This window comes from Staurois parvus, unplaced genomic scaffold, assembly GCF_062004578.1.
Source record: "Staurois parvus isolate SC_StPar_1 unplaced genomic scaffold, SC_StPar_1.0 ptg000783l, whole genome shotgun sequence".
In the NCBI taxonomy this organism is placed as follows: domain Eukaryota; kingdom Metazoa; phylum Chordata; class Amphibia; order Anura; family Ranidae; genus Staurois; species Staurois parvus.
The window spans coordinates 3,618,943-3,632,433 of record NW_028318579.1 but is presented as its reverse complement, the minus strand read 5'-3'; the positions used below and the strand labels follow the sequence as shown (position 1 = coordinate 3,632,433).

The window sequence follows — 13,491 nt, the reverse complement described above, 5'->3', positions numbered from 1 at the left end:
AATTTTGGTTCATAGTTTATTTACAGGTTAGCGCCGCACCATTTGATTTATTATTGTCGACTTCATAGAGAAACACCCCATTTCCCATTTGAGGGTCAGGGGTTGGGGAAGGTGGTCATGTTTAACCAATTCAATACTGGGCAATTTTACCCCGTTCCTGCCCAGGCCAGTTTTCAGGTTCCAGCGCTCTCACACTTTGAATGACAATTGCGCGGTCATACAACATTGTACCCAAACTAAAATTTTATCATTTTCTTCACACAACTAGAGCTTTCTTTTCGTGGTATTTAATCACCGCTGGGGTTTTTATTTTTTGCTAAATTAACAAAAAAAGACCAAAAATTTTGAAAAAAAACTTTTTCTTTGTTTCTATTATAAAGGTTTGCAAATAAATAATTGTTCTTCATAAATTTAGGCCGAGATGTATTCTGCTACATGTCTTTGGTGAAAAAAACCCAAATTAGGATGTATTTTTTAGTTTTTAGGAAAGTTATAGAGTTCACAAACTATGATATAGATCTGAATATTGATCAATCCTGAAGTACTGACAGCCAATCTAATTTCTTGAGGTCCAAGAATGTCAGGACAGTACAGATATCCCCCAAATGTCAGAACAGTACAGATATCCCCCAAATGACCCCTTTTTGCAAAGTAGACAGTCCAACGTACTTCATAAGAGGCATGGCGAGTTTTTTGAAGTTGTATTTTTTTGTCATAATTTTTCAGAACATGAAAAAATTAAAAAAATTAGTTTCACTATTTGTTTTTTACATATTGTCACCAGTGCAGTACAGCGTCATCATATAACTGGCATGGCGGTGACCAGGGACACTGACTGGTGACAGTATGAAAAAAAAATATATTTTTTTTTTCTTTTTTTTTTTTAATACATTTTTTTTCTTTTTTTTAAGATTTTTTTTTCATATTTCACTATGACCAAAGTAGTACAATGTTACCATAGTAACATTGTACTACTTTGGGGAAGTGATCAGTATTTTTTTTTTTTTTTTACACAATTTGCTTATAGCAAAGAATGACTTTGCTATAAGCAAGCATTTACCTGAATGACTTCGATTCATACAGGGTTTTTTTTTTGTGCTTAGCTGTGATTTGGTCACAGCTAATCACATGACATGTGCATGTGATTAGCTGTGACCATTCACAGCTAGGCAGTAGTATACAATGGATGGCATGAATGAAGCCATCCATTGTATACAACTGTCATGTGACCTGCTGTGTTTGGTCACAGCAGGTCACATGGTACCGGCAACGGGGGCCGATACTCAGATCTGTCATCGGCCGTGTCCGAGGTACATGGCCGGTGACAGATCGCGCCGCTGCGCCACTCTGCAGGAGCGCAATCTGCGCATGTGCGGGAGGACGCCATATGGCGTCCACCCGGAACGAATGGTTAATATTACACTTGAAATATGGTTGACCCATGCAACATGGTCACCAAGGTGCACTAAACCTTTAATGACTTTTGCTGTTTTTTCTTTCCAGAGGAAGTGTACATAAGACGGCATTGCTGCTGATGCGGAAGGAGGTCAGTCCAGAAAAAATAGTTTCCTTCTCTCGTATTATTTTCACTGCTCTCCAGTTTTGTATGGTAGGACAAGCGATTGCTTACAAGGCCATGCAGGCATAAGAGGCAGGCATCTGCTGTGTCTGGTACTGTACCTGGTAAACGGCTGATGTAAGGCTAGCAGTGAAGCGTGCACCGTTACGGAGATCACCGACAAGTGGAAATAGTCGAACATGACAGGAACATGGTGGTGCAAACCTCTTCGCGGATGGAAATGAAGACCTAAAGTGCGGCTGCTGATCAGGGGGACGGCGGAGATGTCTTTCAGTCTGGAAGAAATGTTTACACTTGTTAGCAACGCTCATGTTGTTTTTTCTTGTTAAAGATTCCAGAATTTTATCAGCAGAAACTTGACAAAATGCTGAGCAAAGGCAGGAGCAGAACAGGGCTTTGCTGTATGTGTGATATGGATATATCTACGGGAGGCCAGGGAGGAGATTTACAGTTTTGATGATAAGTTTAACTGCATCCAGACTGCCATGACAAGAAAAGAAAAAAAAAGAAGTGAAAGGAAAGGAAAGAAAAGGAAAGGGAAAGGAAAGCAAAGTTAAGGAAAGGAGGAAGGAATAGAAAAGAAAGAAGGGAAAGAAAAAAGAAAGGGAAGGGAAAGAAAGGGAAAGGAAAGGAAAGGAGAGGAAAGGAAAAAGAAAGAAGGAAGGAAGGAAGGAAAGAAGAAAGGAAGGAAAAGAAAAGGAAGGAAAGAAGGAAGGGAAAGGAAAGAAGGAATAAAAGAAAGGAAGGGAAAGGAAATAAAAAAGGAAAGGAAACAAGGAAGGAAGGGAAAGGAAAGGAAATAAGGAAGGAAGGAAAAGGAAAGGAAGGAAGGAAAAGGAAGGAAAGAAAAAGGAAGTGAAAGGAAAGAAAAAGGATGGGAAAGGACAGAATAAGGAAGGGAAAGGAAAAGGAAAGGGAAGGAAAAGAAAGGAAAGGAAAGAAAAGGAAAGGAAAAAGAAGGAAGGAAGGAAGGAAGGAAGGAAGGAAGGAAAGGGTAGGAAGGGAAAGGAAAAGGAAACAAGGAAGGAAAAAGGAAAGAAAAGGAAATAAGGAAGGAAGGGAAAGGAAAGGAAATATGGAAGGAAGGGAAAGGAAATAAGGAAGGAATGGACATAAGAAAGGAAGGAAAAGGAAAGGAAGGAAGGAAAAAGGAAGGGAAAGGAAAGAAAAAGGAAGGGAAAAAGGAAGGAAAAGGGAAAGGAAAAGGAACAGGGAAAGGAAAAGATAAAAAAAATGGATGAAGTTAACATTTATCTATACTTAAAATATTTTCTTATATTGAACAGGGGTTGTGTGTACACACACACATTTTATAAAAAAAAGGAAGGGAAGGAAGGAGGGAAGGGAAGAAAAGAGAAGAAGGAAAGGAAGAAGGAAATGAATAAAATGGATGAGGTTAAAATGTATGAAAGAAAGAAAGTCCATGTAAAGGAGATAAAGAGGAGAAAACATGTTTGAAGTACAGTCCAGGTCACATCTCTGACTGTTTCCATAGATATAGTGTAGTTAGTGAATGTAGCCACCCTGGGGCAGGAAGTATTTTTATTTGCAGAATTAGCAGGTTAAACCCTGAAAACAATAAAACTGATGCAGTCACCAGGTCTAAAAATAATAGATTTATTAACATACATTACCCATGAGGCATTGCAGTACTCACTGCTGCTCGCTGTCTGTAAAATGAAGGTCTAACTTCAGTTGGAAATCCACTTCGCTGAGAGCATCTTCTACCTGAAAACAGAACCAAGATGACCAAATACATTCCATAAGACAGTGTATGCAAAATGCAATGTCCCTTGCAATGTAAACAGTCTATTTGACTTTAGTAATTCCGCCTCAGTGTCAAACAGGGGCAGACTGACCATTTGGAAACTCAGGCACTGCCCGAGGGCCCGGGGTCAGTAGGGGGCCCCATGAGATGCCCCTGGTACCTTTTTCATAGGCTTTTTTGAGTTTGGGCAAGGACACAGGGGGCCCATGATCCCCTATTGCCCGGGGGCCCCATGAGTTGTCAGTCCGCCCCTGGAGTGGAGATAAACAAATGACGTTAAAGTAGAACGTTAGAAAGTTAAACATTTTATTTTTGCACACAGTGGGGCTGTGCCCACAATGCATGGGTTTGTTTAGGGGCTCAAGGTAAAATTATACTCACCCATTCCTCCGATCCTCCAGAAAACTACACTCCCCTGTATCCAGTGGTGGACTCTTCCTGCCGTACTCTGGAGCTGATCTATGAGCGTGATGACGTCAGGAACAGCACATTCACAATACCACTAGCGTATGGGGGAGGGCAGGAGCGGCGAATTAGGTTAGTATATCTTCACTTTCTGAGTCCCTAGACAAAAACAAGCATTTAACCCATGCAGTGCGGGCACAGCCCCACTGAATGGGAAAACAAAACATTTACCCAGATTCCTTCTTCAAAGTAAAACTATAGGCAAAACTTTCTTTTATTTTTAATTTTGTCTAGCATAAGGGAGGGTTAGAACCCCTGTCAGTTCTATTTTATGTCATCCATTAGTCAGATTTACCTTCAGTTCCTGTCCTGTAGATAAAACAGGAAGTGAGAGGAAATCCCTGCAAATTAAGGGAATCCCTTTTGCCCCCCAGGTCATCAGAACTAAAGCCCCCATTGGAAGATTTCACCTTCATTACTTTTCTGAGGACAGCCCAAAATTTCGGATTTTCTTTTTCTTTCACTTTCAATAATAATGATGAACATGACAAATAGAGAGGGCAAATTTCCTTAAAGTGTTGCTAAAGTCTGCATTTCAATGAAAGTAACAAACATGTAATACTCACCTGCTCTGTGCAGTGGTATTGCACAGAGTGGCCCTGATCCTCCACTTCTCGGGTCCCCCACCAGTGATCCTAGCTCCTCCTCTTCTTTGTGTGTCCCCATAGCAAACTGTTTGCTATGGGGACACACGGTGTGTGTTTGCTCCCATCCTCCCAACCTGCCTACAGAGCCACGCTCCATAGTCATACACAGCGGGACTTAGCCCCCCCCCCACCTTCCTCTTCTTACATTTGATTGACAGCAGCAAGAGCCAATGGCTCCTGCTGCTGTTCGAGTGCCTGTGTGAAGTGGAAGAGAGAGAAGAGATATAGCCATACACAGTGCTGATCTCTTCTCCCCTCTCTTCCCCTTCACACAGAGAAACTGAAAATTATTTTTTACTTAATGCAAGCAATGCATTCAAGTGTTACTAAGCCCAGGACCCTGCATTCACTATATCTGGTCTTACCGGACCCTGCATTCACTATATCTGGTCTCCCCGGACCCTGCATTCACTATATCTGGTCTCCCCGGACCCTGCATTCACTATATCTGGTCTCCCCAGACCCTGCATTCACTATATCTGGTCTCCCCGGACCCTGCATTCACTATATCTGGTCTCCCCGGACCCTGCATTCACTATATCTGGTCTCCCCGGACCCTGCATTCACTATATCTAGTCTCTCCTGACCCTGCATTCACTATATCTGGTCTCTCCTGACCCTGCATTCACTATATCTGGTCTCCTCGGACCCTGCATTCACTATATCTGGTCTCCCCGGACCCTGCATTCACTATATCTGGTCTGCCCAGACCCTGCATTCACTATATCTGGTCTCTCCTGACCCTGCATTCACTATATCTGGTCTCCCCGGACCCTGCATTCACTAAATTCCGTCTCCCCGGACCCTGCATTCACTATATCTGGTCTCTCACTTTACACACAACATTGAGGTGCAATTATTTTAGTAAATATAAACTGCTAAATAACTTTTTCTCATCAGCAATTAGACAGTCTTGTGACCTCTGTCAGTGTTCAACAGAGCACTGGTTACAGCTTGTAGGAGGAGATTTCATTTTGCTCTAGTAGAATGCAGGACTCCTGACCTCTGTCTGGACAGCGCTGATTGGCCCTGTGCTCTGTGATCATATGCACTCTCCCAAGAAAAAAAAACCTCTCTAGCAATACACACTAAACTGAGCATGTGCAGAGTGACTCCACAGGATATGTCTTATCAGGAGATAAGAGGGGGACACTGGAAGAAGGGGAGGATCAGAGAAGACAGGATAAAACAGCCGTTTTGCACAATGCAGAGGATTAACCCCTTAGGTTCCACAGTGACTATAACAAGCATTCTTTACTGCATCTACAGACTGATTGTACTGTTGGGGGTTTAGTAACACTTTATATTAAAAACTTTTTTTTAGATTTAGCACCACTTTAATGGTGGTACAGACAACAATAAAAAATTGACAGGAGTTCTAATTCCTCTGCATTCGAATCCAAAACTAAAAAACATTTTGCCTTTAGTTAGTACTTCAAAGTGAACTACTACACAGTGTACATTGTTTTTTCTTATCAGTAATACAGTCTATATTAGTAACGCCAAGTACAAACCCGTTCTCCATCCAGGAAAAGGTGGGCTTTGAACAGCATGACATCATTGATATCGATATCTTCATTCCTATAGAGGATCTGGAGGATCCGGCTGTACACGACATTATCATACACACACGGAGAATACGTTCCAGGGTCATCTGTAACAGGAGACAAATTGAAGATATATTTTTTTTCTTTGTAATGTTACGCAAATTCCTTCAACGCAGTTGTTTGTATAAATGTGATTCATATAATTTCACCTATGAACCTACTGATTTGGAAAAATTAATTGTCATAATTTACATTTTTTTCTTTTACTGCATCTTAACCCTAGGTTCACATCTGTGCGGGTGGTGCCGCTGCGGATCCGCAAAAAAATCTCCATAGGCAATGCATAAAAGTTTATACAGGTTACCAGTTTATAGTTAAGCCTTTGGCGCCAGCACCTCCCAATCCTTTAAGGGGTTTGTGTCGCTGGGAGGCGAGGCGGGGTTAGGGTGTCAGGGATGCGGGTGTGACCAGAAGTGTGTGGACTGACACAGGGAAACGCAGGCTTAAGATATGGTATAAATAAGACAATTTATTAAGACTAACAATACAAACATAAACGCAGTGCACCAAACCCCAAGCTAACACAAATACATACCACAAGGTGAAACAAACCCAAACCTAAACTGATATAGATACACAGGTACATACACATGTAGAGCACAATGTAGTCAGGCAGGCCGGGTCGATAACTATCGGGCAGGTAGGTACAGGAGGAGCAGGCGGAGAGAATGGTCAGGGTCACAAGCCAGGGATCAAACAGGAGAAGTCAGCAGAGGTCAGGATCAGGCAGGGTCGGCAACAAGTCAGGCAGAGGCAGAGGCAGAAACAGGAACAGGAACGCAGGTTACAAGATACAGGGGCCCATGGAAAAACACACACCAAGGCACAGACTGCAGGTCTGGCCATCCCTTAAATACACCTGCAATCAGCCCCAGGTGATGGCTAATTGCCGAAGTGAACCTCTGGTTGTTGAGAGCACCCGCTGGCCAGCCCTGGTACTGCAGCCCACAAGGCAGGTGAGTCCCACCACTATTGGCAAGTCCATTCCTGACATAGGGTCATGTAACCACCACAAGTAGCGATCAGGATCTTTCCGTGAGGCATGGGTAAAAGTGCCACGACCGTGCAGGGCGCGCACTCTCAGCACATCCTTTGTTTACATTGAATACGCAAATACACAGCCCCTCTGAGCCAAAGGCCCAGCCACAAAGTGGCCGCATATTTGCGTGCGCTCAGCGCCAAGTGGACAAACAAGAAGTCTGGAGCTTGAATTATTGCACTCCCTTAATTTGCAGGAATTTCCTCTCAATTCCTGTTTTAGCTATGGGACAGGAACTGAAGGGAAATCTGACCAATGGAAGACAAAAAATAGAACTGACATTGGTTATAACCCTTCTTTACTCCAAAATTAAAAATTATTGATGTTTGTGGCGTATACCTCACGTGTGTGATGCAATTACATGTAATTACTGTTTACATATCAACTTTTTTTGACCAACATCCCTTGTGAAAGCTGGGGCAGTGACAGGTTCTCTTTACTGAAAGATCTGGGGTCTATTAGACCCTTGATCCCTCCTCTGCCTTTCAAAGCAGCCAATCAAAATGAAACTAGTTTGATTGGCTGCTTCATTGGCCGGTAGTGGCCAGTAATAAAGAACCAAAAGTGATGAAACCCTTGGCGCTTTCAACTTCATTTGTCAAAGAGGAGGGGAAGAAACGATGCTCCTCCCTGTCCTCTGTCTGCAACTGGCCCTACAGTTTGTAGTGGTCCCAGGCTCCATGGAAAATAATCTGCAGCAGTTTAGCAAGTTCTGTGGTGAGGCCATGGTCTGTAGAGCTGGTCTGCTGCACCCTATGTGAGTGTAGTGGTCTCCCTGCAATGGCCTGTCTAACATAACACCCGCAGAAGTCCTATTTGCACCCTCAACCTCGCCCCCATTCCCACTGACCAAAAATTAAAGCTCCTCACCCAGGAGGCTGAGGTTTTCTGTTTGAAGTACTCTAGCTCTGAGTCAGTGGGCAAAGGGGTGTGGGGGCATGTAGGACTGCTGCTGGCACATAGAGTGCAACAGCCCAGCACTGCAGCCTGTGGCCCAGCCACTGGACTTTGCAGCTTCAGATTATTTCCTACACACAGTATAAAAGTAAGCCTTTATGACATGATTATTTGATGATGAACCTGCCAGTTTAAAAAAAATAAATGTACACTTCCCCTTCACCTTATACTTAGGAGATAATGCTTGTTTAGTCTAGAACAGTGGTCTTCAAACTACGGCCCAGGGGCCAGATATGGCCATTTGATTGCCTTTGTGTGGCCATTGGTGCACTATTCCTCCCACTGAGACATGGCACTATATCTCCCACTGACCCCAACAACTGGGCATAATTCCTTCAGGGACACCAATAATGGGACACTATTCCTGCCCCGGATACCAATGGGGCACTGTTCCTCACACTATTACCAATGATGGGGCATTGTTTACCCCAACTGACATTGGGACATTTTATACTCACACTGGCCACAGTCTGACCCCACAAAATCTGAAGGACAGTAAACTGACCCCTTGATTGGAAAGTTTGGAGATCCCTGGTCTAGGAGGAATGCAACAGAGAGGAATACTTCACTTCTTCCACCTCCCCATGGCTGAGGTCTTCTTTGCATCCTCCCTGGAATATGGGTGGACCTCTAATGTCATCGCACAAAATGAAGTACCAGTATTACTGCATTATAAACAATGATTTTGGCAAAAATAGAAGAGACATAACCGGAGAGGAGGGGAGGCTTTGTAGACAGCGGTCATCACTGCCGCAACTGGTGAGGAGAAGCAGACAGGACCATGAAATCAGGTAAATATTACTCTCTATCATACACCCCTAAACCAGCCATTCTTAACCAGGTGTCCATAGAACTCTAGGGTTCCTTTGGAGGTTGCTAGGGGTTCCTTGAACTGTGACTGATTGACCTTCCATATGATGGTGCCTGCGTAGTTCTGGAGTCAATGCCAATCGGCAGAGCCAGCTGCATAAACTCCGTAATCTTTTTAGATGTCTGCCCATTCTGATCACAATTGTAGAGGGGGTAGGGGGCATTTTTACAGCTGACCACCAATGTAAGGGGCATTTTTCTCATTGACCAACAATAAATTGGTTTTATCAGGGGTTCCCTGAGACCTGAAAATTATTTCAAGGGTTCCTCTGGCATAAAAAAGTAGAGATAGACTGCTCTAGACTAAACAAGCATTACATCCTGAACTTACAAAGAGGGGGGAACCCTCATTTTTTTAAGTATTAAATAATGGGCAGAGTTGGTTTTTTAGGTTTTTGGAACTTATTAGCCAATAAAGTACTCTGGAATACCACATCAAAACCATAACTGTGTTAGATATCACATTGGAAAGCTAAATCTAGTCCTTCGCAATATGAAGGTCCATTAGAAAGTTTATGAATATTAAGCAATGAGATGGAAACTGCTGAACATCCAGATTTGTCTCAGAAGAATTGCAGGTTATATACCGAGCTATTGAACACCGTATTGGCCACCATAAAGTAAATGTGTAGTTCATTTCATTTCACAGGCAGAAAGACAAGAAGAGCATTTTGGAACTTGGTTTTTTGATTGCTCAAGTGAAGCATAAACTGATTAAATCTCACCCTCACACATAGATAATCTTCCATCAGTTCCTGGCCGGCATCCAGCAGCTCCATAAACATATTGCCATCATCGAGAGTGTGCACTTTATTTAACTAACGGGTTTATGAAGCAATCCTTAGAGAAACCAATTGTGGAAGCAGGACTTCTTGTTTATCCCTTCCTACATCAACAACCTATTTCCTAATGAAAAAAAAAAACAAGATCCAGAATATACTAATATATAAAACCCCCCAACGGCTCTAGAGCCCGTCCTGGGAGTGGTACATCTGCTCATGCCAAACCCCCGCAACACTAAAATATTAAGGGGGAGGCACATCCAAAAAACATCAGAATATACTAATACCCTACATTAATGAGAGCAGAATGATTTCAACAAAACTGAGTTCACCTTATAATTAAAGATTTTGTCTTTGTCAATATACAGTTAGGTCCATATATATTTGGACACAGGCACAATTTTAGTTTTTTTTCATGTATTTACCAAAACATATTCAAGCTATAGTTATATAATGGACATGGCCTGAAAGTGCACACTCTCGGGTTTAATGTATAGGGTATGTACATCCAAATTGGAGGAAGGGTTTAGGAATTATAGCTCTTAAGCCTGTGTCCAAATATATATGAACCTAACTGTATTTTCTGCCGATTCAAAATTTACTTAACCTCCCTGGCGGTATGATTATTTCCCATTTTTGGTGCTGAAAGCGGTACCATTTTTTTGCATGGAAATATGTAGTTTTTTATTGTAGGCCTGTAATTTTTAGGAATAACTCACTGAAATCTGTCCGAACAAGAGTCTAGTAAACATTCCGGATATGATAAAACTTGAAACACGAAATCATAACTTATAATTTAATTAATAATCATAAAAAATAATAATATAATAATAATAAAAAATTTAATTCAATAATATAATCAAACCAAAAACACTGAAATTTGAAATACAGAGGCAAATTCACACATCGCTGAGCAAAGTCGCAAAATCGTTTTCAGTGTTTGATGATGAATTTCCCTCACGAATCATTATCATTCAATTCTGCAAGTGGTTCTGATTTACTATCGCTGTTCTCTAGCCGGTCTAAAACCGATTTTGACCGAAAGGGACGCTTTTTGGACGCCATGGACTTTTCTAAGTTTCCAGGCAGAAAGAACAGTAAAAATGCAGGCAGGGCGCAGGACAAAGCAGTAGGGACAAAATGTGTGTGAAATGGTTTGATACAGGAATGTTTTGCTATGAAATAATCGTTTTAAAAAAAATGTAATTTTTTAAAAATTTTCAAATTTGCCGCCGCTTCCGGCGCCCGTACGTCCCGACGTCACAGGGACCGGAACACGGAAGCCAGATACCGGCATCGGTTGGAGGAGATGGCCGGGGACGCTGCAGGGGACACATCGCGGGAGCGAAGGACAAGGTAAGCGCTGCAGGGACTCCCTGAGCAACGCCGCATGGTAAGCCCGAGTGTAGCTCGGGGTTACCGCTTTTGGTACTAAAACTTTACCCCGAGCTACACTCGGGAATACCGCCAGGGAGGTTAAAGATTTTGTCTTTGTCAATATACAGTTAGTTCCATATATATATTTGGACACAGGCACAATTTTAGTTTTTTTCATGTATTTACCAAAACATATTCAAGCTTTAGTTATATAATGGACATGGCCTGAAAGTGCACACTCTCAGGTTTAATTTGAGGGTATGTACATCCAAATTGGAGGAAGGGTTTAGGAATTATAGCTCTTAAGCCTGTGTCAAAATATATATGAACCTAACTGTATTTTCTGCTTATTCAAAATTTACTTAAACAAACGTTTAAGAAAACCTAATTAGGTTGTTTTTCTAAGTATTTTCTGTTTCCCTTTTGAGTGTGTGTATTTTAATGTTTGTGTTTCCATAAAAAGAAAGAATTAAGGTGAAAGACACAAGAACATATGTGACTTTTTCCCTATTTGTGGTGTATTTTACTTTTATTTTGGTATTTTTTATACAAAAAAAATTACAAAAGATAAAAATGAGTTAAATTAAAATGTATTTGTTGCTTCAATTTAAATTTTATTTTAAATAAAACTGTGACAAAAATTAAAGTATAATTAAAGGAAATACTTTTTTTTTTGTTTTTGATAGAGTGGAGAGGGATTAGAACATTTGTGAGGTTTACTATTATTGCCGGAAGTGAAAGAAAAAAAGAAGATCCCAGATTTTGGGTTGTCCCCAAATTGAGGGGAGATCTTCCAGTGTGGACCCTAGTTCTGATGACAATCAGGAATTCCCTCACTTTGAGGGGATTTCCTATCACTTCCTGTTTTGTCTATTGAATAGAAGGGGATATCTCCCCAATGGGATATAGATGACAAAAATAAAACTGGCAGTTTATTGTTTGTTTAACCCTTTGAGGACCGTAAGATTTTGGAACGCCAAAAGAATCAATTTTTTTGTTTTTAAAGTTCGTACACTTCAGTTGCTGTAACTAAGCCATTTCATGAAATAATTGGCAAAAAGCTAGATCCACTTGTTGTTTGTTGATAAGAACTAATATTTTGACTCAAACCAAAAAAAAAAAAAAGAGTTTTAAGTTCTTAATCAGATGATACGCACAATTACAAACATGGGACAAATACGTCACTTGGTCCTCAAAGAGTTAAGGCCACTGCCGTATTTGCTCAGTGATGTGAACCACCATCCCCACCCCTCTGTTCGCATTCACCTGTCAGAAGGAATCCTTAGTGGCTGGGTGGCCACTGTACTTTATCATTATCATCCAGTTAGGGTTAAGATCTATTTTATATTTCAATATTTTTATTGAAAAATTGGTATACACAGAAATAGAAACGTTACCCACCTACATGGTGAGTTGGGGTGAAAAAACATGTTCAGAAAATAAAATATATAGGCACATAAGAAAACATTAGTCAACAATGTTGTAAACAGGAAACACCATCCCCATAGGGTAGCAAATGCTCCATCAGTCAGTAAGCTTAGGCAGTTTCATATAGATATTTAACAACAATAAGAAAACCGAAAAAAATATTAGAAATAGAAGAATCAAAAAAAAAAGATCAAGGATAAGTCAGAAAAGAAGGGGGGGGGGGGGGGAGGGGAGAAGAGGAAAAAAAAGGGAGAGAGGATCAGCCGTAGTTCTATTAAAAAATAGAGATATAGCTGATCCATGGTTCCCACATAACCTCAGATTTAGAAGTATCATTATTGACAATGCTCGTAAGTTTATCATTTATCATTGTCCAATGAAGTTTTTGTTTAACCCCGTCTAGCTGAATTGATGATTGTCTCCAACACCTAGCTATGGCAATATGTGCCGCTAATAAGAGGTAAAGAATTAATTCAGTTGATTTCTTGGGAATGTCAGTAAGATCTATTTTAAAGGGTAATATTGTTATGTGTTGTCCTTGTTGAACCTTCAAAAATAAACCCAAAGAAGTAAAAAAAAAAAAAAATTAAGTTAAGAAATGATAAAAAGAAAAGCAAAAATACAAAACATCACTGTCTACCAGAATAAATAAATATATGGTGCCGCGCCCTCTATAGGTCCAAATATCTATATTATAATAATATAATAGTGCAATTCAAGCAATTAAAGAACATATGTTAAATTGCAATAGGTATGGAATACACATATGCCGACGACACACAAATCTATCTCTCAACCCCCCACCTCACCCCCTCGGTCTCCGCCCGAATCACACACCTGTTGAGCGACATATCAGACTGGATGTCGCTCCACTTCCTTAAACTGAACCTCTCCAAAACCGAGTTTCTTGTCTTCCCCCCAGCTCGGACACCACCCCCCATTGACTTCTCCATCATGTCCAACAACGCCACC

The 13,491-nt window shown here is 41.1% G+C and overlaps 1 protein-coding gene across 1 annotated transcript in view; it reads right to left on the bottom strand.

Moving 5' to 3' along the window:
* The window catches only part of FAM135B (family with sequence similarity 135 member B), a 226,988-nt gene that overhangs the window by 104,429 nt on the left and 109,068 nt on the right, over positions 1–13,491 (bottom strand). Inside the window, exons 4-6 of the mRNA XM_089654648.1 lie at positions 5,974–6,113; positions 3,237–3,307; positions 1,681–1,854 (exon numbers count right to left, since the gene is read on the bottom strand). Of these exons, the coding sequence (XP_089510774.1) occupies positions 1,681–1,854; positions 3,237–3,307; positions 5,974–6,113 (385 nt within the window). The remainder of the gene's footprint in view (positions 1–1,680; positions 1,855–3,236; positions 3,308–5,973; positions 6,114–13,491) is intronic.